Genomic DNA, 20,194 nt, shown 5'->3' on the forward strand with positions numbered 1-20,194 from the left:
TATGAAGGCGCTTGTCGGCGGCCGCGGTGGTGGGGCGGTTTTTCTGCGCCTGGTTCCATGTCGTTGGCCGACTCTTTGCTGGCGCCGTTGCTGACGGCGCTTGACACGCGCGTGGGCGTGCGAGAAGCGCTGCAGGCAGCCAAGTCGCAGGACGTGATACGACGGGCGTCGGAGGCTGGGGACGCAGACGCCTTACGTGCGCTGGAAAAGAGCATCGCGTCCTGGCTGGGCACGTCGCCCGCGCAGAATGCTGACGAGCCTGCATGGGCGGTGGGCGCCGACGTAGCGCATGCCTTCGTGGAGCAGTGCGGATGGAGTGTGGTCGAAGCGCACGGGCATGCATGGGTCCAGCGCGCCATGTCGCATCTGGAGCATGTCGCGGCGAAGGGCGTTCCACCTGCCCTTCTCGTGTCGATGGCCCCGCTGGTGCGTTTGGCCGTGTTTGATGTTATGGGACGCGAAAGCGAGGCGCACCCCGACTTTCATCGTGCCGTCACGGCGCCGCACATCTCCAGGATGGGCCATGCGATCGTGAGCGTATGTGAGGCGTGCCAAGCGGGCCCGTCGAGCCGTGCGTTTGCGCAGCTCTTGGACGCTCTGACGCTCCACGTGCGCCTGTATCCTCATACGTACCGCACGCATGTGGCGCGCATGCACGCTTTGTGCATGCAGACGCTGTTTGGTCCCTATGCGGCGATGGACGCGTCGGTGATGCCCAGGAGCGCTGTGCTCGTCTCGAGTGCGACGCAGCTTCTCTCGGCACTGCATCTTACCGGCGCCGCGTCGACGTCGTCTGTGGACCGCGATGCGATGGCCTACACGGGCCCTCAGAAGCTCTCGCAGGCCCAGCTCTGGGCCGCGACGATGCAGGAAATGCTGGACGGCCTCGTGACGTCCTTGCATGGCTGTGCGCCGTCGGTGCCGTGGGCTGCATGGGGCGTGCCTGCGCCGTCGGCCGCCATGCCTCTCGCATGGACGGCGCCGGTGCCTGACTACGCCATCAGCCTACCTGCGTGCCTGCGCCGCTGCGAGATGCTCCTCGGCCGCCGTGACGCTCCGGGCGTGCTGCTTTGGTTTATGAGCACACCTACTCCACGAGCTGTGCCAGTGCCTGTAGCGCGCTGCGTGGCGATAGCGACGGCCATGATCCAGGCGCGCGTGTCGCGCGACGATGCGCCTGTCGACCAGCTGCGGCACGAAGAAGCGATCGTGCCGCGCCTGCGCGAGATGGGCGCGCTGCTGCTCGTCCATGTCGCCAAGACGTGTCAGCAGGCCTGCTGGGTGCCCATGCATGCGGCGCAGTCCCTCCATGCTGTGTGTGCGATGGCCGAGCGTGCGGCCGGCGCGCACGAGCGCGTGTGTGCGCTCTGGGCCCTCTACCACCTGCTGTCGCCTGACTCGGAGGCATGTGCCGCCGTGCCGCTGGATCCAGCGAGTCCGTTGGTGCAGCGAATCGCCCGACTTTGTGTCCAGACGCAAAGTGCGTACGTCGTGCAGGAGCCAGCGTCGTGGACGTGTGCGCCGCCGCTCAAGCGCGTGCGTGCGTTTGAGAGCGATGCCGTGCACGTCTCGTCGCGCGCCGCACAGGATGCGATCCTCGTCAAGACGTCTGATGCCCTCGAGGCCGTGCGATATGCGATGCAGCTCTATGTAAGTCTGTTCGGCATGCTGGCCTCGAGTGCCGCGCCAGGCCACCGAGATCTGGCGCGGACGGGCGCCTTGGCACTCGTGGGTCTCGTCGAGGCTCTGGTGGATGCACGTATCCTCGACGCATCGAACGAGCACATGGTGCAGCTGTGTGAGCATGGCATTCATGCTCTGACGATGCTCGCTACGACACACACGGGCGCGCTCATCGCCTCGATTCTCCCCCGCGTACATGCCGTGCTGTGCCGAGGTGCTCAGTCGCGCGTGCTGCGTGTTCGCCGCGCGTGTGTGCTGGGCACGTCGGCCGTGCTTCCCGTGCTTCGACCTCGTGTGCCGCCCCTTGTGGATGTGGTCGACTCGAGTGCGTTGGAAGAGCGTATACCCGAAGCGGATGCCCAGGACCATGTGCCGCTGCCTGCGCCGGCCTGGCATGGCGCTGATACGGTGGCTGCGACATGGACGACCGTCGCGGACGTGGCACCCCCGGGGCCTGTCGGCGTGGCGCCCAAGCAGGCCTCGGCAGCTCCCGCACCAACGCCGGCATCAGTTCCAGCTCCAGCGCCAGCTCCGGCTCCAACTCCGGCTCCAGCTCCAGCGCCGGCGCCCACCTTGCCTGCCCCGCCCGAGGCGTCTACGCCGGCTCCGCCGCTGCCCGCCGCGCCGCTCGCATCCGCCCACGACCCGGTCGACGACGACGACGACGAAGAGGCCATGCCTACCCTGGACATGCAAGCCTCGGACGACGAAGGTAGCAACTAGATACCCTATACAGGCACGCGCTCAGCTCCCCACACATACTCGCCGCACCGAAGACACGGCCAGCCACCGAGCTGCTGGAGATCCAGCTGCACGTTGTCGTCGCGGAGCGTCTCGGCAATACACACGTAGCAGTACTGGCACGCATGATCATGCGTGGCGCAGGGCAGTGTGCGGTACGGCGTCACGATCAGCGCATCCATGTACTTGATGCCCATGGGCGACGTGTCGTGCAGCGTGGGACGCTTTTCACCGGGCGCAGCTGTCACGCCATGACGAGCTGCGCGGCGCGCAGCTAGGCGCTCTGCACGATGCGCGGCCTTGTCGTCACTGCCACTCTCGGCACGATGATCAAGGCGCCGACGAGGCTGAGACGCGGCCATGTCCTGCGTCTCGCTAGGCAGTCGCATCGAACGACCGTCCTCGGGTATAGCAGCACGCCGGAGCGGCGGCGGCGAGGGGGGCGTGTCAGTGTACACGCCGGCCTCTCGTTCTAGGCGCTCAAAGCACAGCGGGCAGCATTCATCGGGAAGGTACCAGTACCGCCCGAGCCGCTGGCTCTTGATCCAACGCGCCATACGGACTTGGCCGTCACTCTCGTCCACCTGCAAGCCCATGCGCCGCGACACACTGCGGGGAAGCACATCGTACACGATGCCCAGCACCGCGGGATGCGACGGCAGCTGCGCGATGCGCCGCAAGACACGCTGTGGCCGAACGAGGGGCAGCAGAAACAGCAAAAACTCCGTCAGGGCATTCCACACGAGCTGCCGGTTCAAAAACTCGAACGACACATGGCGGTGCAGCGCGCGGTTCGCGTACACAAGCCGCATACCGAGGAGGCGGTCGGTGATGGTGCGGTACTTGCCATTCCACAGAAACAGGCCAAAGTTGACCAAGGAAGCCAAGTTCCAGAGCCGCTGCCCGTGCCGCCACAGGGCATAGGCCACAAACGCCGCACTCTCTCGAGGCGCCTGGTCATACTGGTGCGCGGACATGTAGGCATGCGCCTTGGCAAGCGAGTACGGCGCGATAATCGAGCACAGCGGATATAGCGCGAGTTGCATGCGCGACAGCGGCGCATCTCGCGTAGTGGGAGCGGCCCACTCATTGCGGTACTGGAGGTTCTGGAGCATGGCGCCATACGAAGCACGTCGGTCATAGATACTGAACTTGTACAAAATGAGCCGGAGCATCATGCGGATCTCGGCTGCATAGCGCCTCTCGAGCGAAGGCGATGCTCTGCGCAACGCGGCCGTGACCGGCTGCGCCAATAAATCGGCCAGCTCTTGATCCAGCAGATTCGCATCCAGCTGCCCGACGCGCTGGACGCGCAGCTCAGGCATCGGGAACGACGGGAGTCCATCGCGAATCCGCGCGACCGACGAGCTTGCGCGTGCATAGGCCTCTTCATAAAACGCCGGCGCGGCCCGATCGGCCGGTCGACTCATCACCCACCACGAAACGCAGTGGTGGAGAAGCTCCTACGAACGAAGCGCGCGCGTCGCTTACCTGTGCGCCATGGAGGCACGTTGGCCCCGACTGGTCGTATTCGACTTGGACTACACGCTATGGCCCCTGTGGGTCGACACGCACGTCGATCCGCCCCTCAAGCGTACGCGGCACATCAATCAAGTGGTAGACAGGTACGTGCGATGCGCACTCACGCTCAGGGGCGGACAGCCACTATCGTTCTACGATCCAGTTCCGTACGTGCCGCGCCACTCACGCCAGCGAGATTTTGTTCCAACTTCGTCAGAACAACGTGAAGATCGGCGCCGCGTCGCGCACACAGGCACCCAGCGTCGCTAAGCAGGCACTCGCGGGCTTGATGATCATGCCACCGGCGTCGCAGGAGCCGCCCGTGTCCGCCCTGTCGCTCTTTGACTACATGGAGATTTACCCAGGCTCGAAAGTGGCGCATTTCCGACGCCTAGCGCAACTTTCCGAGATTCCATTCCATGATATGCGTACGTAAACTACATGCATGCCACTTACCAGTGACCAGTCTTTTTTGATGATGAGCACCGCAACGGTACGTGATGCCAGTCTCACGTCGCAGCGGAAGTCGAGTCGAAGCTGGGTGTCAAGTTTGTGCTCGTCGGCACACAGGGCCTCGACCGCGCCACCTTTGATCGGGGCATTCGCGCGTGGCGCGAACGCAGCGCCCCTTAGGCGTGCGGGAATGGGAGCATGGCCGGCGGCGGCGCGCCGCTCATCGGCATGGGCATGGGCATGGGAGCCCACGGAGTAGGCAAGGGACGTGCCGCCTGCATCATGGCCATGTCTGCCTCATAGGCAGCCACCACGTTCGGCTCGTCCTCGTCGTCACTCAGCTCATCACCAAAAGCCTGCGTGTGTCGGTCACGGAGTCGCTGCGTAATGCGCTCGTCCAAGTCAGAGTCTTCGTCCTCGGACAAGGCCCCATCATCACCAGCAAAGGGCGATGCACGGGGCGTGTGCTGCATCTGCACACTGGGTGCGAACGGCATGGACCGCAGATTATCGATGATGCGCGTGCGCAAGCCCTCCAAATACTCCGGCGTATTCAAATTGTCCATACTCGTAGGCAGCACGTCCAGCTTGTACTCGGGGCCAAAGTACTGGATGTACTCGTTGAACGGCAGATCGGCACCCAGCTTCTTGCCCAGTAGCAGACCCGTCTCGTACGTCCACGTACGCGCCACATTGCGTATCGTATACCCACCGCCACCGACACACATCATCGGGACGCCAAAAGACCGAACAAACTCGACGCAGTTGGCATGGCCGCGCATGCTGAGATTGAAGCACCCCAGCTTGTCGCCAGCGAGCGAGTCTGCGCCACACTGCAGAATGACCGCGGCTGGGCGGAACCAGTCCATGATGTGCTGAATCACCGGACGGAATATAGAGGCAAACGTATCGGCATCAATTCCATCACGAAGCGGCACGTTGACGGCGTAGGACTTGCCTTTTTTCATGCCCACATCTCGCACATCACCGGTGCCAGGAAAGAAGTCACCAAATTTGTGGAACGAACACGTCATCACCCGATCCGTCGTATAGAACGCCTCTTCCACACCATCTCCGTGATGCACGTCAATGTCAATATACAAAACACGAGAATACGTGCGCAACAGCTCAAGAATGGCCAGGACAATGTCGTTGGTATAGCAAAAGCCACTGGCTTCGCGCTTCTTCGCATGATGCAGACCACCCGACCAGTTGATGACGACATCCGCAGAGCCCTCACGGAGCTTGTTCGCCCCAGCAATCGAGCCACCGCATGATATCGAGCAGAACTCAAATAGACCATCAAACGCCGGACAGTCCTCGCCGATCAAATACCGCGTGCCATCGCCCGTGAGCTCCTGGGCATTATCCGGCGATACACGGCTCAAGAAATCAATGTACTCGTCCGTATGAAACTTGGTCATTTGGTGCCGCGAGGCCCGGGGCGGTCGCAGTATTTGCATATACTTGTCCAGTCCATAGTTTAATATCAGGCTATGAGCCATGCGCATACGGTGCGGCTTCATAGGGTGTCCAAACCCATACGAAAAATTTCCCACATCGTTGTCGTAGTAGTATGCCACCTTCGAGCGCGTCGCCCCGAGTTCCCGCGCCGGCTCTACCATCCTTGGGCAGCGCGGTGGAACGGAGAAGAGCGGTGGATGCGGTGGCCCCACCCAGTTCGGCCGACATGTGGAGGTGAGGGACCGAGAGCGTCGGCAGCAGGGGCCTCGCGACGCTCATACACGACTCTCCTCCACGTACGCGTTCACTCCACCTGTGGGGCCATGGCTGGCGGCTCTCGACCACAAGCGTTGCGCTCGCCACCGCCACCGCCAGAGGATGTGGGCAGCGATTGGGACAGTGAGGGAAGCGGATCATCAGCTTTCGACGAGTACGAGCCGAGTGACGATGAGGATGAATACGTGCAGGAGGCGCCACCGTCCGTGGCTGACAACGACGAAGAGGCTGATATTGCGCAAGAAGACTTTACCCGACTGATTCGCGCGTTCCAAGATGAGCCAGGTGCGGAAAAGGGCACTGCCTCTAAGGGCGCCGCCGCACGAAGCAGCTCGGCATGGAAGCAGTCCATGGAAGCAGAGATGGAGTCGTTTCACCATGAGCTGCGTGACGTCAATGGGTACACACGCAAGAATAAAACCACACGTATTCGGGAACAGGCGCTCTCATCCGAAGTCAAGGCACTTCTTGCACAGGCCAATATCTCTTATGTGGAAGCCAATCTGCCCATGGCGATCCAGCAGCTGGAAGAAGTCATCCGTATCGAGCCCACGGTGGCGGGTGCCTGGTACACACTGGGTATGTGCTTCGAAGAACTGGGCGAAGAGGAAAAATCAATTCAGTGCCGTATCGTCGGTGCGCACTTGACGTCGAATGCATCAGATGAATGGAAGTCTCTCGCCCGCCGTAGTCGCGAGCGTGGCTTGTTTCAGCAGTCTATCTACTGTCTTCAACAAGCCATCAAGAAAAACAGGTACGACATCGATGCCATTTGGGATCGAGCTGTCATGCTCAAGGATTCAGGCCGTCTACGCGCAGCTATCGATGCATTCCTGGCTGTTTTGAAGCTGAGGCCTTACGATGCTGAAGTACTTCGCGAGCTGATTCCCTTGCTCGTGTCTGCCGGTGACTATGAAGCTGGTGTCGAGATTTTGGAAAACATGCGCCAAGAAAGCTTGCATGGTCGGCCAGATCCGAACATCGATCCCGCGCTGGCAGAGAGCATGTCCGCTGCCGAAGCTAGCGTGCAGTTCACTTTGAATGAGCTCGTCACTCTGGCAGACTTGCTGCTTTTGCTAAACCGACCGCTCCAAGTCATTCTCGTCATCAAGCAGACCATTCGATGGATGCGGGGTCAGATTCGTGAAGATCGTGTCGATGATGCCCAAAATGATCTTGAGCTAGACGAAGGAGAGAGTGACCAGCCTTACGAGCTGGATCGGGAAGTCCGACTCCGATTGGGTAAGGCTCGATTCATGCTCCGTGATACAGAGGAAGGCAAGCGCCATTTCAGTGTGCTTATGGATGAAGCAGATCCGTATGACTTTCCCGTGCTGTACTTTGAGATGGCAGAATTCTACTTTGAATACCAGCTCTATGCCGAGGCACTCGAGGCTTATCGCCCGCTTATCGAGGAGGGATTGGTGGACGACATGCAAGCTTGGTTCCATATGGGCATGTGTTACCAATACCTCGAGATGACGTCTGAAGCAGTACAGGTGTATGAATCCATTTTAGCCGAACAGCCAACCTACTTTGATGTGAAACTGAGCCTGGCAGAGGTGTACGAAGAGCTCGGCGAGCGCGAAAAGGCCCTCGGTCTCGTGAACGATGTCCTCGTGGCGCGCAGTGAGAACAAACAGGCGCCGAGCGAGCCAGACGCGCCAGGTCCTCAGGACCAGGCGGAGCCCTCCTTGTCCTTCTTTAATGAGTCAGCGCCTTCGCAAATCCTACCAGCGGGATCTATACCATCGCGCAACTCTCGCTCGGGCTTATCCTTCGCAGAACGACAGCGTCTCGAACAGCAGCGCGAAGAAGAGACGCGACTGGCGTGGATCCAGTTGTGCGCTCTCGAGCCTCAAGTATTTGTCGATGGATTTTGGCATCGCGACTTTGTGTTCTTAGACGGCCCGTTGTCCAGGCCACCGTCCAAGGCGGCTGACTCGGCGACGCAACAGCGTTTTGACGCGACACGCCAATGGATGCAAGTCGCTGGACGACTGGTGGAGTCGTTCCGGTCCATGTCGCTCTTGTTTCCTAAGGAGCGCTTTACCAAGTATCGCGGTGTCGTTCGTCCACGCCGGTCACGACGCTCCAAGCCCTCTGATCTAGACAGTCACGCTGAAGAGCTTTTGAGTCGTCTGCGCGATCAAATGGTCGATGAAGTTGTGGCTCAGAGCGCCATGGAAGATGGATTCGAGCCGGAGCAGACGACGTTCCGTACGATCCACTTCGACGACTGGGTCATGCTGTTCATGAAATACGGCATTGGCCTGGCCAAGATGGGCGGTGAAGACGACGCCATCGACGACATGTTTCGACATGTCATGGTATCCAACACAGTGTGGCCCTCTGAGGAGCGCAAGTTGGCGCTACATTTGTGTTGGCTTGCCTGTGCCCTGTATGCTCGAGACCCCACACGGGCATTCGAAATCGCGCGCTGGCTGCCGACGACATATCAGTTCCACAACGAGCCCCTTCGACTCATCTCCTCACTGGCGAACAGCCTCGGTTTTTATGGCGTAGATGCCTTTGTGAGCTCAACGAACACAAAGCAATATCAGCGACGCATGCGGACGCATGAAACTATCGTCTCGGGTGGACCTATTAAACTGAATCCGCGCACAGGGCGCTGGACGATGATGGGGGTCGACGAAGAGGATGACAAGGGCATGGGAAACGATGATCTCGTCGGCAAAGTACAGGCTCAGGCACCTCCTACCAAGTCCTCACCGATTGGGGAAATCTTCTACGGCTACCTTATGCTTTGCGCCAACAGCTTCCAGCCAGCTATGGGATACCTGTATCGGGCTTTGGCATTGCAGCAAAGTGATCCCTTGCTGTGCCTACTATGCGGTGTAGCAAGTCTGGGTCGATCCACCAATCGCCAGGTGGACAATCGAAATCATACGATCATACAGGGCATGGCATTGTTCACGCATTACGCTGAACTACGTGGCGATATACCTGAAGTGGACTACAACTTTGCACGTGCCTATCACCACTTGAACTTGGTACACTTAGCCGTCCCTCGATATGAACGCGTGCTGGAAAGAGCTTCAAGCAAGGCATCAAAAGGTACATTCGACATGGCTCGTGAAGCCGCGTTCAATCTGGCCATGATCTTTACACAGACTGGCTCACCCGACCTGGCGCGCCATTTGTACAGGACCTGGCTCGCTGTGGAGTAAGGAGGGCGGTCCCATAGAATGCACGTGATAGCAGTACGGATCCCCTCCTTTCATCCTCCCCATGCGATCGTGGCCGTTGGTGACTTGTGCGCTGAGTGTGCTCAACGTCGTTGCATCTGCCGCAGATGCGCGCCTGTCCGAATACTCTATGCTTCACAGAGTGCTCGACCACACTGACGCCTCGTCCATGTCTGGTCCATGGTCTCCCCGCGCTCTGATTCAAGTGCCCGCGACGCTCGAAGCGGGCCCTCAGGTCAAGTACCAGGGCGTTGATGATCATCTGGCTATCGAGGAAGCGTCCTCAAATGCCTTGTACCAGGTCAAGATTGTTCCCGGAAATGTGTTCGAATTGCCGAACGATGAGTATGAAAAAGCTCTATCAGACGACGGCTTTGTATCTTATACGAAGCTCTGCCAATTGCAAGTGCAGCAGGAAGGAGCATCACTTCCAGATGCTCTCAAGCTGCATATGATGCGCATTCCGTCAGATGCAGGAACAAAGCTAGCTATCGCTGGTGTCGTATACGCCGTGGAACAAGATGCCGACATGGACTTGAACGCATGTCCCGTTTTTGCCAACAAAGGTATGCCTGCGATATATGCCAGGTCTTTCAATACTGAGCTTCGTCTCATGTTACCAGAGACGTTGTCAGGCTATGTTCACATACCGAGCACGAATGAAACTACTCAGTCCGCGGGAAAGGACGGAAAAGGATCAAAGAATACTCGTGAGCAGCCAAAGAATCTGGTCGAATTCCTTCAGCGATACTGGATTTACCTGCTGCCCCTATTGATCCTGTTTGCCATGCCAGCCGCGGAAGAGCCGCCAGCTCCACCGTCCTCTGACAAAAATACCGGGCGTCGTCAGCAGGGCAGAGTACAGCCAGGACCTGCTGCTAAAGCCGCTAGCTCTGGCATGCGCCATTAAGTAGATGCATCATACCATACGTCGATGGCATGTCCGCTGTTTGCTCCTGACGTTCCCCTCCCTTTGATAGTCTTGTACCTCCACACACATGTCGAGTGCATTGAGCCGCGTTTTCTCCTGCGTCCGTTGGGCCTTCTCATCATGAGTCGACCGGAGCATCAGGCCCCCCCTGAAATATACTACAATGATACTGAGGCGCAAAAATACACCGCCAATACTCGCAATCAAGAAATCCAAGCTGAGATGACGTTACGGGCGATAGAGCTGCTTGCATTGCCTGAGCATCGGCATCCCGCTCTCATTATGGATATTGGCTGTGGCTCAGGTCTGTCAGGCGAGATTTTGACTGAATCTGGACATGAATGGGTCGGCTTTGATATTAGTCCGAGTATGCTGAGCGTCGGCTTGGAGCGAGATGTCGAGGGTGACATGATACTGGCGGACGCAGGACATGGCTGCATGTTCCGCCCGGGTAGCTTTGACGGCGCCATCAGTATTTCTGTGCTTCAATGGCTTTGCAATGCGGATACAAGCTACAACTCACCAGCAGCTCGGCTCAGCTCCTTTTTCACCACCCTGTATGCTTCATTGACTCGCGGCGCTCGTTGTGTGTTTCAATTTTACCCTGAGAGCGACGACCAAGTCACATTCATTATGTCGCAAGCTACGCGCGCTGGCTTCGGTGGTGGTCTAGTTGTGGACTACCCCAACTCGGTAAAAGCCAAGAAAATTTACCTGGTTCTCTGGGTCGGTGGTGAAATGCTCGTGGGTCCAAATGGCGAAGGGCAGGGTGTCAAGCAAACGCTTCCAGCACCACTCGACTTCGATGAGTCCGGCTCTACTGTTCTACATGAAACACGCAAAGCTCATGACAGGCGCAGAGACCGACACAAGAAAAGCAGGAAGATCGAATCCTCCAAGCAATTTATCCAGCGCAAAAAAGATATCAATCGCTCGCGTGGAAAGCTGGTACGTCTACAGCACTCTAACTCTCGTAACAGGATGTGCCGCATGACTCCAAATATACAGGCCGACGTCGACGCCACAAGTAGACCTGTAGTACACATCTGGACCCCGATATGATGTGGAGGCCTCGCACCATTTTGGCTCCCCACCATGAGGCACCATGGACCGCCGCCTGTGATAGATGAGACCAGCACGTTTGTGGGACTTTTGAAGGAGTATTCAGAGCATCAAGTTGTTGAGAGGAAAAAGCCTGTGGATCCAGCAGTATCTAAACAACTCGAAGCTGCTGCTTCCTGGACACGTGAAGCCTACGTGATTGTACGTTTGTGTTACGCTCACCTAGAAACGTCATATATCATCGCTTTTTGCTTTCTTGGCTATGATACGACGACCATACCTGGATATTACGTCCAAAAATAGACGTAATACGGACATGGAAGAAGAAAAGATGGACTTTTCGGATACTTTCTCACGTTGGCAGGGTGCATCGTCTCTTACAGAGTCTGAGCGCGACGAAGTGGATTTTCAGGTCAAGCTTTTGGTCAAGCAGTGCTTGTCTAGAGTTCAAGAGCTAGAACGAGGTGAAATGTGTACGTCGACATGCTAACTATGAGTACGTTCGCAGGCTGTATCGCGTGCATTTGAGAAAGCCGGACTGGGTGGCCTCGCGGGACTCAATCTCTTCAAAAGCACAGTACTTTTACAGCGTCAAGCGGCGTCAAATATGCTCGGATTACATCATAAAGCCATAACACAATACTTGTCTGAGCAGCTCGCACAAGCGTCTTCGATCCAAGCGACTTTACAGCAGAGGCGTGTTGACATGCAACGCCAACGCTTTGAAAAGCTGGCAGATAGGGCAAATCGACCTGCGACGTCGCAAGAAGGTGCAGTTTTGTCAGAAGAAGATCTGCGTGGCAGTATTGGTGCTATGGGTGAAGAAGGTGTCGATGTCGTGAGTCAACTAAGCTCAGAACAGCTCCAAGTGTTTGAAGAAGAAGCTTCGACTTTGGTTCAGTCGCTAGAAGCGGATTTATTCGCAGTTCAGCATGCAGAACAACAGCTTCACGACATATCTTCGCTCCAAACCAAGATTGTTCAACATCTGGAGGAGCAGAATGAGCATGTCGACACTTTATTGGACGAAGGAAGTACTCACGGCGAGCAAGTGACGCGCGGTAATCAGCAGCTGCGTCGCGCTAAGGAGCGAAACCGACAAGCCAACCGATACCTTTCCTTGTTTTTTGTGGCGAGCGGTCTGCTACTGCTTTTTATGCATTGTATGTACGAATGCGACTCATTGGCAGATCTGGACTAGATGCACTACTGGCCAGCTATTCATGTAGCTCCTTATTCGTGCCGTCCTTAGGGAGACGAAGATAAATATCCGTGCCATACCCGTCCAGCGTACGGAAATCTAGCTTGCCACCAAATAGTTCCGAGTACAGTCGGACGATGGGCAGGCCAGACCTCGAGTCCATGTTCAATACTGACAAGCGCATCAAGCCATCACCACCCGGGTACGAGGAAGAAGGATCAGGCGTTTCTGCGCCATCAGCGGAAATATGTGTGCGATCTAGTGTGGCCCGCGCATCAAGTTGGATATTCATACGCTCGAGCTCCTTGCCAAGATTGTGGAACGACCATAGCAGCGTGTCTTCCTTTGCGCTCCAAGGCTTGACCGTGTTGGCACCCGGCAGAAGCGATGGTCCGCGGGCACGAATAACGTTGGATCCTTGATTGTATACGTCGGATAAATTGCCAGAATGAACGCATTTCAAGCCACCACCACGATCCGAGATCCGGATAATCACGTCGTCTTTTGAGCCACTATCCACAATACGGATCTTGATCGGTGGTGTGTGACTTGCCTTCTGGTGTAAATTCATGGTGCCCTGCATCGATACTTTGAGGAGCTCTTGAACAATGAATTCCAAATGAGCTGGTAAGTAGGCAATCGTCGTATCGCCCAAAATTTCTAGACTAGGCATACGCTCATCATCGACGTCCCATCCGTATGTTTGCGCGAGACTTTCTTTGGCAAACTTGAAGCTCTGAGCCACTGAATACGCGACACGAATCTGAGTATCAATCATACCGACCACCTGCGGTGTCTTGCTGGATTCTGGTACCACTTGCATGTGTGATAGTGCAATATGCTGCTTAGCCAGCACTTCTCGTGAAATTTGGGATCGAAGCATACGAGCCAAGAATAAATCTACCGTCTCCGGTTCCATATAGTGTATGCATTCACGGCAAATACTTGCCGTCAAGTCAAGCTTGCTTTTCCGTTCAGACAAGAGTTGTGTCACAACGTGGATAAGATGCTTATTTTGTTCATCTGTTTCGATTTTGCTCATGCGACGCAATGTTTCAAACGTGCGCCAGTAGAATTGGTAAATTGAGTCCAGCTGCTCGTTAGACATGGCGACAAAAGGGATCGTCTGCATATCGCGAAGGCGATGCGCAACACGAATGGTAAGCTCAGTGCGGAGATAGTTAGCACTCTGCATCAAAAGTGTCTTGTTTCGTCTTGCCGAACGGCCGAACAAGATCAGTTGACGTAACGTTGTGCGGTGAGCTGGATGATTAGCCCACTCATTGACCTTGCGGTTTCGGTAAAAAAAGCGACCGAGCACCGCAGCGTCTTGATCACTAGCAGAAGCTGTGGATGGTGTAGAGATGGACTGGCCATATGGAAACGAACGAGCCGACGTGGCAATGCGTCGAGCTGATCCGTACATGGCATGCATGGGTGTCGAGTAGGTCGAGTCAACCCTTCCTCCACATGGAGCTGCAACCAGGCACCCATCCCACTTAGCTGGGCCCTACAGACTCTTTCCAGGTTGAGAGCAACGAGTGCGTCGTATTGGTATCATGAGCTCACTACGAATTCTGATTGGATCGTCTCGACTTTTCGCGCTCGTCGCGTATCCTGGACATCAGACGCTCTTCGCGCTTGCGCTTGGCCTCTGGATCCAGTGCCCTGCGTGCCGGTGACGATAGGGGAGATGGGGCATACATTCGTGTGTATCGCTGTTGGAGCAGAGGAAGAGACTTTGAAGGCAATCCATCTCTTCGCATAGGCGACGCAGTCGAGCGGGAGAGACGCAGACGGCCGGACAAATCTGATTGATCCGCGCGGAAAGAGGAAGAGAACGATGCACTATCATCAAAACTGGCATCACTCATAGAGATGTTGGATGGGGACTCGTCGGCACTGGACGCATTTGGACGGCGAGATCGCATCATATCGCTAAAGAGCAAGTCATGCGCACCCTTACGAGATGCTTGTCCACGAGAACGGCGGGCAACCATGCTCGCTAGACTGTCTTCCACATCATCGCTTTGGAAACTCGAGGGAGACGATCCTTTCGCGTGTGAAAGTTCATGCTGCCAGCTTAGTTGCTTTTTGCGCTTTGCCTCTTCATATTCTTCGTGCGACAGAAATCGTTCAACGTACGTAGGTACACGGAGCTGTGCATCAGGATGCACAGTGTCCCTAGGCATGGAGTATTTGGGTCGCATTTCGATAAGCATGACGGCCCGACGGGGTATACCATCATCGCCAATGCACCATCGAAGACCATTCGCATCAGTCCACTCATCACCAGGAGCATGGTCTGCGCTTGTGTCAGCAGAACGTTTCATCGACGTAGAAGCTGGCTGAGACTCAACCTGCCCAGTTTCTTCTTCGTCCATATCTTCTGAATCATCATCATAAGAAATGTCCTCCTCATCCATAGAAGATTCGATTTCCTCTTCAGACGCATTTTCTTCAACTTCTTCGTCCATGGCCTCTGCTTCTTCTGCCTCATGAAGATCGGGTGCTTCAACAGAAACTTTCCGGCGTACGCGACGTGGCACAGTGGAGCGGCGCTGTTCCACCTCAGGTGCCTCAGAGATCTCATCTGCCATACGCTTCTTAGCAGCTAATATAGGCGTAGAATGTAGGCGGCGTGATACTCTTGGACCGTAAAATGTTTCTGGGTCTTCCAGTGGTGGGGCCCTTGCAGTCTTGGCCTCTTGCTCGACATCCGGCACTGGAATAGGCCGGAATACAGCCTTAGGAGCAAATCCAGAGTGCAAAGCCTTAGAGCGGCTCACATGCGGACGGAACACGTCATCTGAAGATTGGAGTTGCTTTTCATAGTCAATTTGTCGTCGAGCTGCTGCATCGGCAGCTGCTTCAGGGAGGGATCGATGATCCGAATCTGGGATACCAGCTTTACGACGCTGCTCCAATATAAAATGGCGTGTACGTGAGTATACTACCCATCTTCGATATAATATGAAGCCTGTATATGCCAGACATGCATACCACAGCGTTTCAAACACAGTTAGCATACTGCTGCATCGCCTGACTGCAACTCGCGTCAGACCTGAACTAGCGATCAAGCCACCACGTGTGGGCCACGGGTGCCGGACCGTAGCCCATGACCAAATTCCATCCAATGCCCGGCCGTCATTTTTGGACAGGAAAGGGGATGCCAAAGCGTCAGCCTTCGGGTTCCTCCAATAAGCGAGAAGAAACCAGTCCGGAATGGAAAGATTTTTTGAAATGCTGTTCAAATTTTGGCTGACGAGCGTCGGCGGTATAGCTTTGCCGCTTCACAGTACCATGAACGGGGGCGCAGTTGATGCTACCTCCTTTCTTTCGAAACAAGCCATTCCTACCATGGTAGCTCATACAACTGCTACTCCCACAATCCTACCGGTACCACAACCGCAACAGACGACAATTAACAATACCATGAGTAGCACACAAACAGAGTCGAAGATGATCGCACCAGCAGCTGCAGATCGACTATATCGTGCTCAAAATGAAGACGCGGCAGCTCAATCAGCTGCTTCTAAGAATCGAATTCCGACATACAACGAACTGCCAGCAAGATACCAGCTCATTCAGGTCCTGGGCAGCGGAACATTCTCGGAGGTTTACAAAGCTTTTGATAGCGTCACAGGATCATATGTGGCAGTCAAAGTGATTCATTTTGAAGACAAAAGTCAAGACGCTCTAAATCCGTCTATTCGTGCTCAAAATCGCTCGCCTGAACTCGCGTCCATCTTGCAAGAGGTGCAGATCATGCGACGGTTGCGTCACCAAAACATCGTGCAACTGCTTGATTTTGTTCAGACGACAGAATATTGCTTCTTGGTTATGGAAATGGTTAATGGCGGTGAGCTATTTGACCAAATTATCAAGCTCACTTACTTGAGCGAAGAGCTGTCGCGACATGTCATCTGCCAAGTAGCAGAGGGAATTAGATTCATGCATGTGGAATGCGGTATTGTGCATCGCGACATTAAACCAGAAAATCTCCTGTTTGAGCAAATTGATATGGTCCCTTCCGATTCTTTTCATCGTAAGCCATATGACGAAGAAAGCAAGGTGGATGAAGGAAAGTTCATTCCTGGCGTCGGTGGCGGCGGTATCGGCCGCATAAAGATTGCAGACTTTGGTCTCAGCAAGATTGTCTGGCAACAGGCGACTAAAACGCCGTGTGGTACTGTGGGTTATGCTGCTCCCGAAATTGTTCGCAACAATCAGTATTCTCTCAGTGTGGATATGTGGGCTCTCGGCTGCGTTTTGTATACGTTGTTGTGTGGATTTCCGCCTTTCTACGATGAATCGATTCAAGCTCTCTCTGAAAAAGTATCACAAGGAAAATATGCTTTCCTTAGTCCTTGGTGGGACGACATTAGCGATGAGGCTAAGGATCTCGTGAGCAAACTTTTATGCGTGGATGCCAATAAGCGATTGACGATCACACAATTCTTTGAACACCCTTGGGTCAATTCGAAGAAGAGCATGCCCTCATCCACTCCTGTGCCACTATCTCAGTATCGCATGAAGTCCTGGTCTCAGCTGAGTAAAGACGTTTCGGTGGACTCACCATTGCTTGCGTCGCTGCATGGGAACGACCATTACGATGTGAAAGCTCAATTGACGCCTTATAGTAAGGAGAATCTCCATGAGGCATTTGATGTGGCCTTTGCCATTCAGCGAATTGAGGAGGAAATGCGACAAACCAAACGGTGCGCGAAATTTGGTTTACCCAACTATGCGGGTGTTAATTCTACAGCCGACGACATCGCTACAGCCCCAGCACGCTATGGGCAGACGGCGGCTAAAGTTATTTTGGACAAGCACGACGCACGTGTGAAGCAAACAGGGCTAAAGCTGAAAAAGAGTGCGAAAGATGAATTCCATCTCTCCATGGATCATGCCACGATTCTCAAGCGGCGGAAATTCTCACCTGGATTCAAAAATCATGAGAGATTGCCTACAGGTATTCATGCCTTTTCAGAGCGAATTCAAGCTTGATACATGTACAGTTTTGGGTATATCTTGTCATGCTGACCCATTCTTCCGTACACATATCGTTCGACTGGCGGCTTTTTTTAATCGGTTCATGATCGCTAGTCCTACTCCATGCTCCGGAAGTGATTCAGATATAATAACGTCACATGTTCGGGCCTCATCACGCCATGGTATGCATGCATCTAATGTGCGAAGACCATCAAACAAGCGCCTTGCAGCAATGTCAGGTGCATCTTGATACCCTAATGAATAGAAACACAATTGAAACTGTTCTGTGCAATACACAGGTGAAAGATAATCATCCTTGGTGGCTTGCTTTGTCCATTGTACAAGATCAGGCACCTGTAGGAGCTGAACTAATGGTGAGTCAAGGGCACACATGAGTCCCACATGCGGCACATGGTCTCTTGAGAATGACGAAAGGAATTCTTGCAAAACATCCTTCATGGATGTACATGCATCATTATCGCATAGTCGAACAAGAATGACGCGCGCCTCAGGTGAGTAGTGCCGGTATTTCATACCAGGCGTGGCGGGTTTTAAATTTTCATGAGGGCTTCCCTGCAAATTTTTTCCATATACACGGATTGCAACGTCAGATAAGCCAGCGTGATCAAGCACTTGTGCCACTTGTTCCACTGATACGCCGCCAGGGCGTAGGATGCGGACCTCGTTTGGCACGGTTGTTGCATCAACTACAGTACTTTCGAGTCCAATATCACATTTGCCACCGTCAAGAATGTAGGAAAGAACTTGTCGTTGTCCTAAGTCGTCAAGCACATGCTCGGCAGTTGTGGGAGAAGGACGACCTGATGCATTTGCAGATGGTGCAGCGATCGGGACGCCAGCCATGGCAATGAGTGCGCGTGCGACTGGATGAGATGGCATCCGGATACCGACTGTTGGTTGATCGCAAGTCACAGTTGTTGGGACGTAAGGTTCGTCTTGTTCGTCGCGCCCAACCGGAAACAATAATGTGAGGGGCCCAGGCCAAAAGGCTTTGATAAGAGCATCGCAGGCTTTGTTTAAATGAAAATCTCTAGGCACAAGTCGAGAGAGCATACGAAGGTCGCTTATGTGCACAATGAGAGGGTTGTCTGCTGGACGATTTTTAGCTCGATATATGCGCTCCGCTGCATCCGTGCGCAGCGCACACGCACCCAAGCCATAGACGGTTTCAGTAGGGAAAGCGACAAGTTCTCCCGCGCGAATATGTTCAGCGGCTTTTTTCATGCTCTGCTGAGAGACATCTGAGGTAAATGACACGTCTAGTACTTCGCAAGGATCTTGAAAGGACGACGATGGGCTGGAGTCGGCGTTAGAAAATACAAGGCCGAAATTGCCAGGTTTACTTGTATCGAGCTCGCGCTCCAACGGCAGTAACTTTGTGTTATAATTCGACATGGTGGATGATACTCGACGCAAAAATGATGACCCCACTCGCCACATGCAATCGAGTACCGTGGTGGCCTCTGAGGAACGAAATTGCGATTTTGAAAAAATCTCATCTCACACAAGACTATTGTGGAGAAATAGGCTCGCTCCCACATCTTGGCCATTGACAAAGTCACCCCAAGATCATGGCAAATCCAGCACCGACACGCAACAATCGGCAACAATGCTGGGACTCTCGTGATCTTTATTATGAATGCCTCACAAAGCACTCTATATTAGCGCCTCCTGGCACGGATATGACAGGGATCAAGGGCCCACTTGGCTCTGGTTCTTTCGCTGATCCGCCAGGGTCACCAGAAGAGCGATTGAGACGCAGTGAGGAAGAGCTTAAAACGGATCCATGTATCCAGTTGCGCCGTCAATATGAACAGAAGTGTGCTCCAAGCTGGGTATGTATCTACGACTAACCAAAGATTGAGTACTTTAACAAGCGGCGCGTACTGGAAGAGCGCCAGAAGTTGTTTTATGCACAGGCTGAAGCCAGAGCAGCTAGGCGATAATGCTACAAGGTTTCTCTACGTTGCTGACGAGGATCTTGTCCACGCATCAGCGACAGTCGGATATCACGTAAGGCACCGGACGCACCGCCCGCTACAGCGCCCAAAAGAAGCATGCGTGGAACCGTAGGGCTTGATAGACGATCTGTTACTGTTAGCAATGAAAGAAAAGTACGCACAGGCAATAGATCCGATCAAGCCAGTCACAGCACCTGCTAGGGCGCCATCAGACCAATGGCCAAGCTTCGATATTACAAATGAGCCATGTGGCATTTCAGATTCTTGCTGTTTTTCAGCTAAATATTTGCGAGCATCCTCAGATAGTACGTCAAGCAAGCACCAGCCACCGACCCAGCCTGTGAGCTTTAATCCCGTTCTTGATCCCTGCTTTACACCACCCATCATCATGCGGTAATACTTGGTTTTGTTATAAAAGTACCAGCCCTGCACTGTTTCTGGTCGTCTGTGTGCATTTTCGGCAAGATACACAAGAGCTGTATGACGCGCACCACTCATGACACCAGATAAGAAACCAAATCCAAAAGCAGAGACAACAAGTATGGTGCTGAATGGCATGATGATAGGACTCTGAGAATTTCCTCTTTTGGGTATCTTTGAAGGTTGGTACAATGATTCTGCCGAATCATTCTTGGATGATGCAGGCGATTCTGCGATGCTTCTCTGCCACCACATG

The 20,194-nt window shown here is 54.6% G+C and overlaps 14 protein-coding genes across 14 annotated transcripts; 8 read left to right on the top strand and 6 right to left on the bottom strand.

Moving 5' to 3' along the window:
* Positions 1 to 57: 57 nt before the first annotated feature.
* MRET_1065 (uncharacterized protein) lies at positions 58 to 2,406 on the top strand (the record flags this gene model as incomplete). Its single annotated transcript, XM_027627692.1, has 1 exon — positions 58 to 2,406. One exon carries the CDS (start codon positions 58 to 60, stop codon positions 2,404 to 2,406), a length of 2,349 nt encoding a protein of 782 aa, XP_027483334.1.
* Positions 2,407 to 2,411: 5 nt separating this feature from the next.
* On the bottom strand, positions 2,412 to 3,854 carry MRET_1066 (peroxin-2; the record flags this gene model as incomplete). Its single annotated transcript, XM_027627693.1, has 1 exon — positions 2,412 to 3,854. One exon carries the CDS (start codon positions 3,852 to 3,854, stop codon positions 2,412 to 2,414), a length of 1,443 nt encoding a protein of 480 aa, XP_027483335.1.
* Positions 3,855 to 3,924: 70 nt separating this feature from the next.
* MRET_1067 (magnesium-dependent phosphatase 1) lies at positions 3,925 to 4,578 on the top strand (the record flags this gene model as incomplete). Its single annotated transcript, XM_027627694.1, has 5 exons — positions 3,925 to 4,049; positions 4,077 to 4,112; positions 4,138 to 4,373; positions 4,412 to 4,438; positions 4,466 to 4,578. The coding sequence occupies 5 exons, from the start codon at positions 3,925 to 3,927 to the stop codon at positions 4,576 to 4,578; spliced, it is 537 nt and encodes a 178-aa protein (XP_027483336.1).
* On the bottom strand, positions 4,575 to 6,023 carry MRET_1068 (histone deacetylase 1/2; the record flags this gene model as incomplete). Its single annotated transcript, XM_027627695.1, has 1 exon — positions 4,575 to 6,023. One exon carries the CDS (start codon positions 6,021 to 6,023, stop codon positions 4,575 to 4,577), a length of 1,449 nt encoding a protein of 482 aa, XP_027483331.1.
* A 162-nt stretch (positions 6,024 to 6,185) lies between these two features.
* Positions 6,186 to 9,329, top strand: MRET_1069 (general transcription factor 3C polypeptide 3 (transcription factor C subunit 4); the record flags this gene model as incomplete). The annotated part of the gene is made up of 1 exon (XM_027627696.1): positions 6,186 to 9,329. The coding sequence occupies one exon, from the start codon at positions 6,186 to 6,188 to the stop codon at positions 9,327 to 9,329; it is 3,144 nt and encodes a 1,047-aa protein (XP_027483332.1).
* A 61-nt stretch (positions 9,330 to 9,390) lies between these two features.
* Positions 9,391 to 10,257, top strand: MRET_1070 (uncharacterized protein; the record flags this gene model as incomplete). Its single annotated transcript, XM_027627697.1, has 1 exon — positions 9,391 to 10,257. The coding sequence occupies one exon, from the start codon at positions 9,391 to 9,393 to the stop codon at positions 10,255 to 10,257; it is 867 nt and encodes a 288-aa protein (XP_027483291.1).
* A 141-nt stretch (positions 10,258 to 10,398) lies between these two features.
* On the top strand, positions 10,399 to 11,309 carry MRET_1071 (18S rRNA (guanine1575-N7)-methyltransferase; the record flags this gene model as incomplete). The annotated part of the gene is made up of 2 exons (XM_027627698.1): positions 10,399 to 11,226; positions 11,259 to 11,309. The coding sequence occupies 2 exons, from the start codon at positions 10,399 to 10,401 to the stop codon at positions 11,307 to 11,309; spliced, it is 879 nt and encodes a 292-aa protein (XP_027483290.1).
* Positions 11,310 to 11,373: 64 nt separating this feature from the next.
* Positions 11,374 to 12,541, top strand: MRET_1072 (syntaxin 18; the record flags this gene model as incomplete). The annotated part of the gene is made up of 4 exons (XM_027627699.1): positions 11,374 to 11,541; positions 11,567 to 11,813; positions 11,838 to 12,503; positions 12,531 to 12,541. 4 exons carry the CDS (start codon positions 11,374 to 11,376, stop codon positions 12,539 to 12,541), a joined length of 1,092 nt encoding a protein of 363 aa, XP_027483289.1.
* Positions 12,542 to 12,557: 16 nt separating this feature from the next.
* Positions 12,558 to 13,976, bottom strand: MRET_1073 (pyruvate dehydrogenase kinase; the record flags this gene model as incomplete). Its single annotated transcript, XM_027627700.1, has 1 exon — positions 12,558 to 13,976. One exon carries the CDS (start codon positions 13,974 to 13,976, stop codon positions 12,558 to 12,560), a length of 1,419 nt encoding a protein of 472 aa, XP_027483288.1.
* A 133-nt stretch (positions 13,977 to 14,109) lies between these two features.
* On the bottom strand, positions 14,110 to 15,570 carry MRET_1074 (uncharacterized protein; the record flags this gene model as incomplete). Its single annotated transcript, XM_027627701.1, has 1 exon — positions 14,110 to 15,570. One exon carries the CDS (start codon positions 15,568 to 15,570, stop codon positions 14,110 to 14,112), a length of 1,461 nt encoding a protein of 486 aa, XP_027483293.1.
* A 274-nt stretch (positions 15,571 to 15,844) lies between these two features.
* On the top strand, positions 15,845 to 17,551 carry MRET_1075 (calcium calmodulin-dependent protein kinase; the record flags this gene model as incomplete). The annotated part of the gene is made up of 1 exon (XM_027627702.1): positions 15,845 to 17,551. The coding sequence occupies one exon, from the start codon at positions 15,845 to 15,847 to the stop codon at positions 17,549 to 17,551; it is 1,707 nt and encodes a 568-aa protein (XP_027483423.1).
* A 27-nt stretch (positions 17,552 to 17,578) lies between these two features.
* MRET_1076 (L-threonylcarbamoyladenylate synthase) lies at positions 17,579 to 18,997 on the bottom strand (the record flags this gene model as incomplete). The annotated part of the gene is made up of 1 exon (XM_027627703.1): positions 17,579 to 18,997. The coding sequence occupies one exon, from the start codon at positions 18,995 to 18,997 to the stop codon at positions 17,579 to 17,581; it is 1,419 nt and encodes a 472-aa protein (XP_027483422.1).
* A 131-nt stretch (positions 18,998 to 19,128) lies between these two features.
* Positions 19,129 to 19,503, top strand: MRET_1077 (cytochrome c oxidase assembly factor 6; the record flags this gene model as incomplete). The annotated part of the gene is made up of 2 exons (XM_027627704.1): positions 19,129 to 19,392; positions 19,417 to 19,503. 2 exons carry the CDS (start codon positions 19,129 to 19,131, stop codon positions 19,501 to 19,503), a joined length of 351 nt encoding a protein of 116 aa, XP_027483416.1.
* A 2-nt stretch (positions 19,504 to 19,505) lies between these two features.
* On the bottom strand, positions 19,506 to 20,193 carry MRET_1078 (uncharacterized protein; the record flags this gene model as incomplete). Its single annotated transcript, XM_027627705.1, has 2 exons — positions 19,506 to 19,645; positions 19,680 to 20,193. 2 exons carry the CDS (start codon positions 20,191 to 20,193, stop codon positions 19,506 to 19,508), a joined length of 654 nt encoding a protein of 217 aa, XP_027483412.1.
* Position 20,194: the final 1 nt, after the last annotated feature.

This window comes from Malassezia restricta, chromosome II (assembly GCF_003290485.1).
Source record: "Malassezia restricta chromosome II, complete sequence".
Classification (NCBI taxonomy): domain Eukaryota; kingdom Fungi; phylum Basidiomycota; class Malasseziomycetes; order Malasseziales; family Malasseziaceae; genus Malassezia; species Malassezia restricta.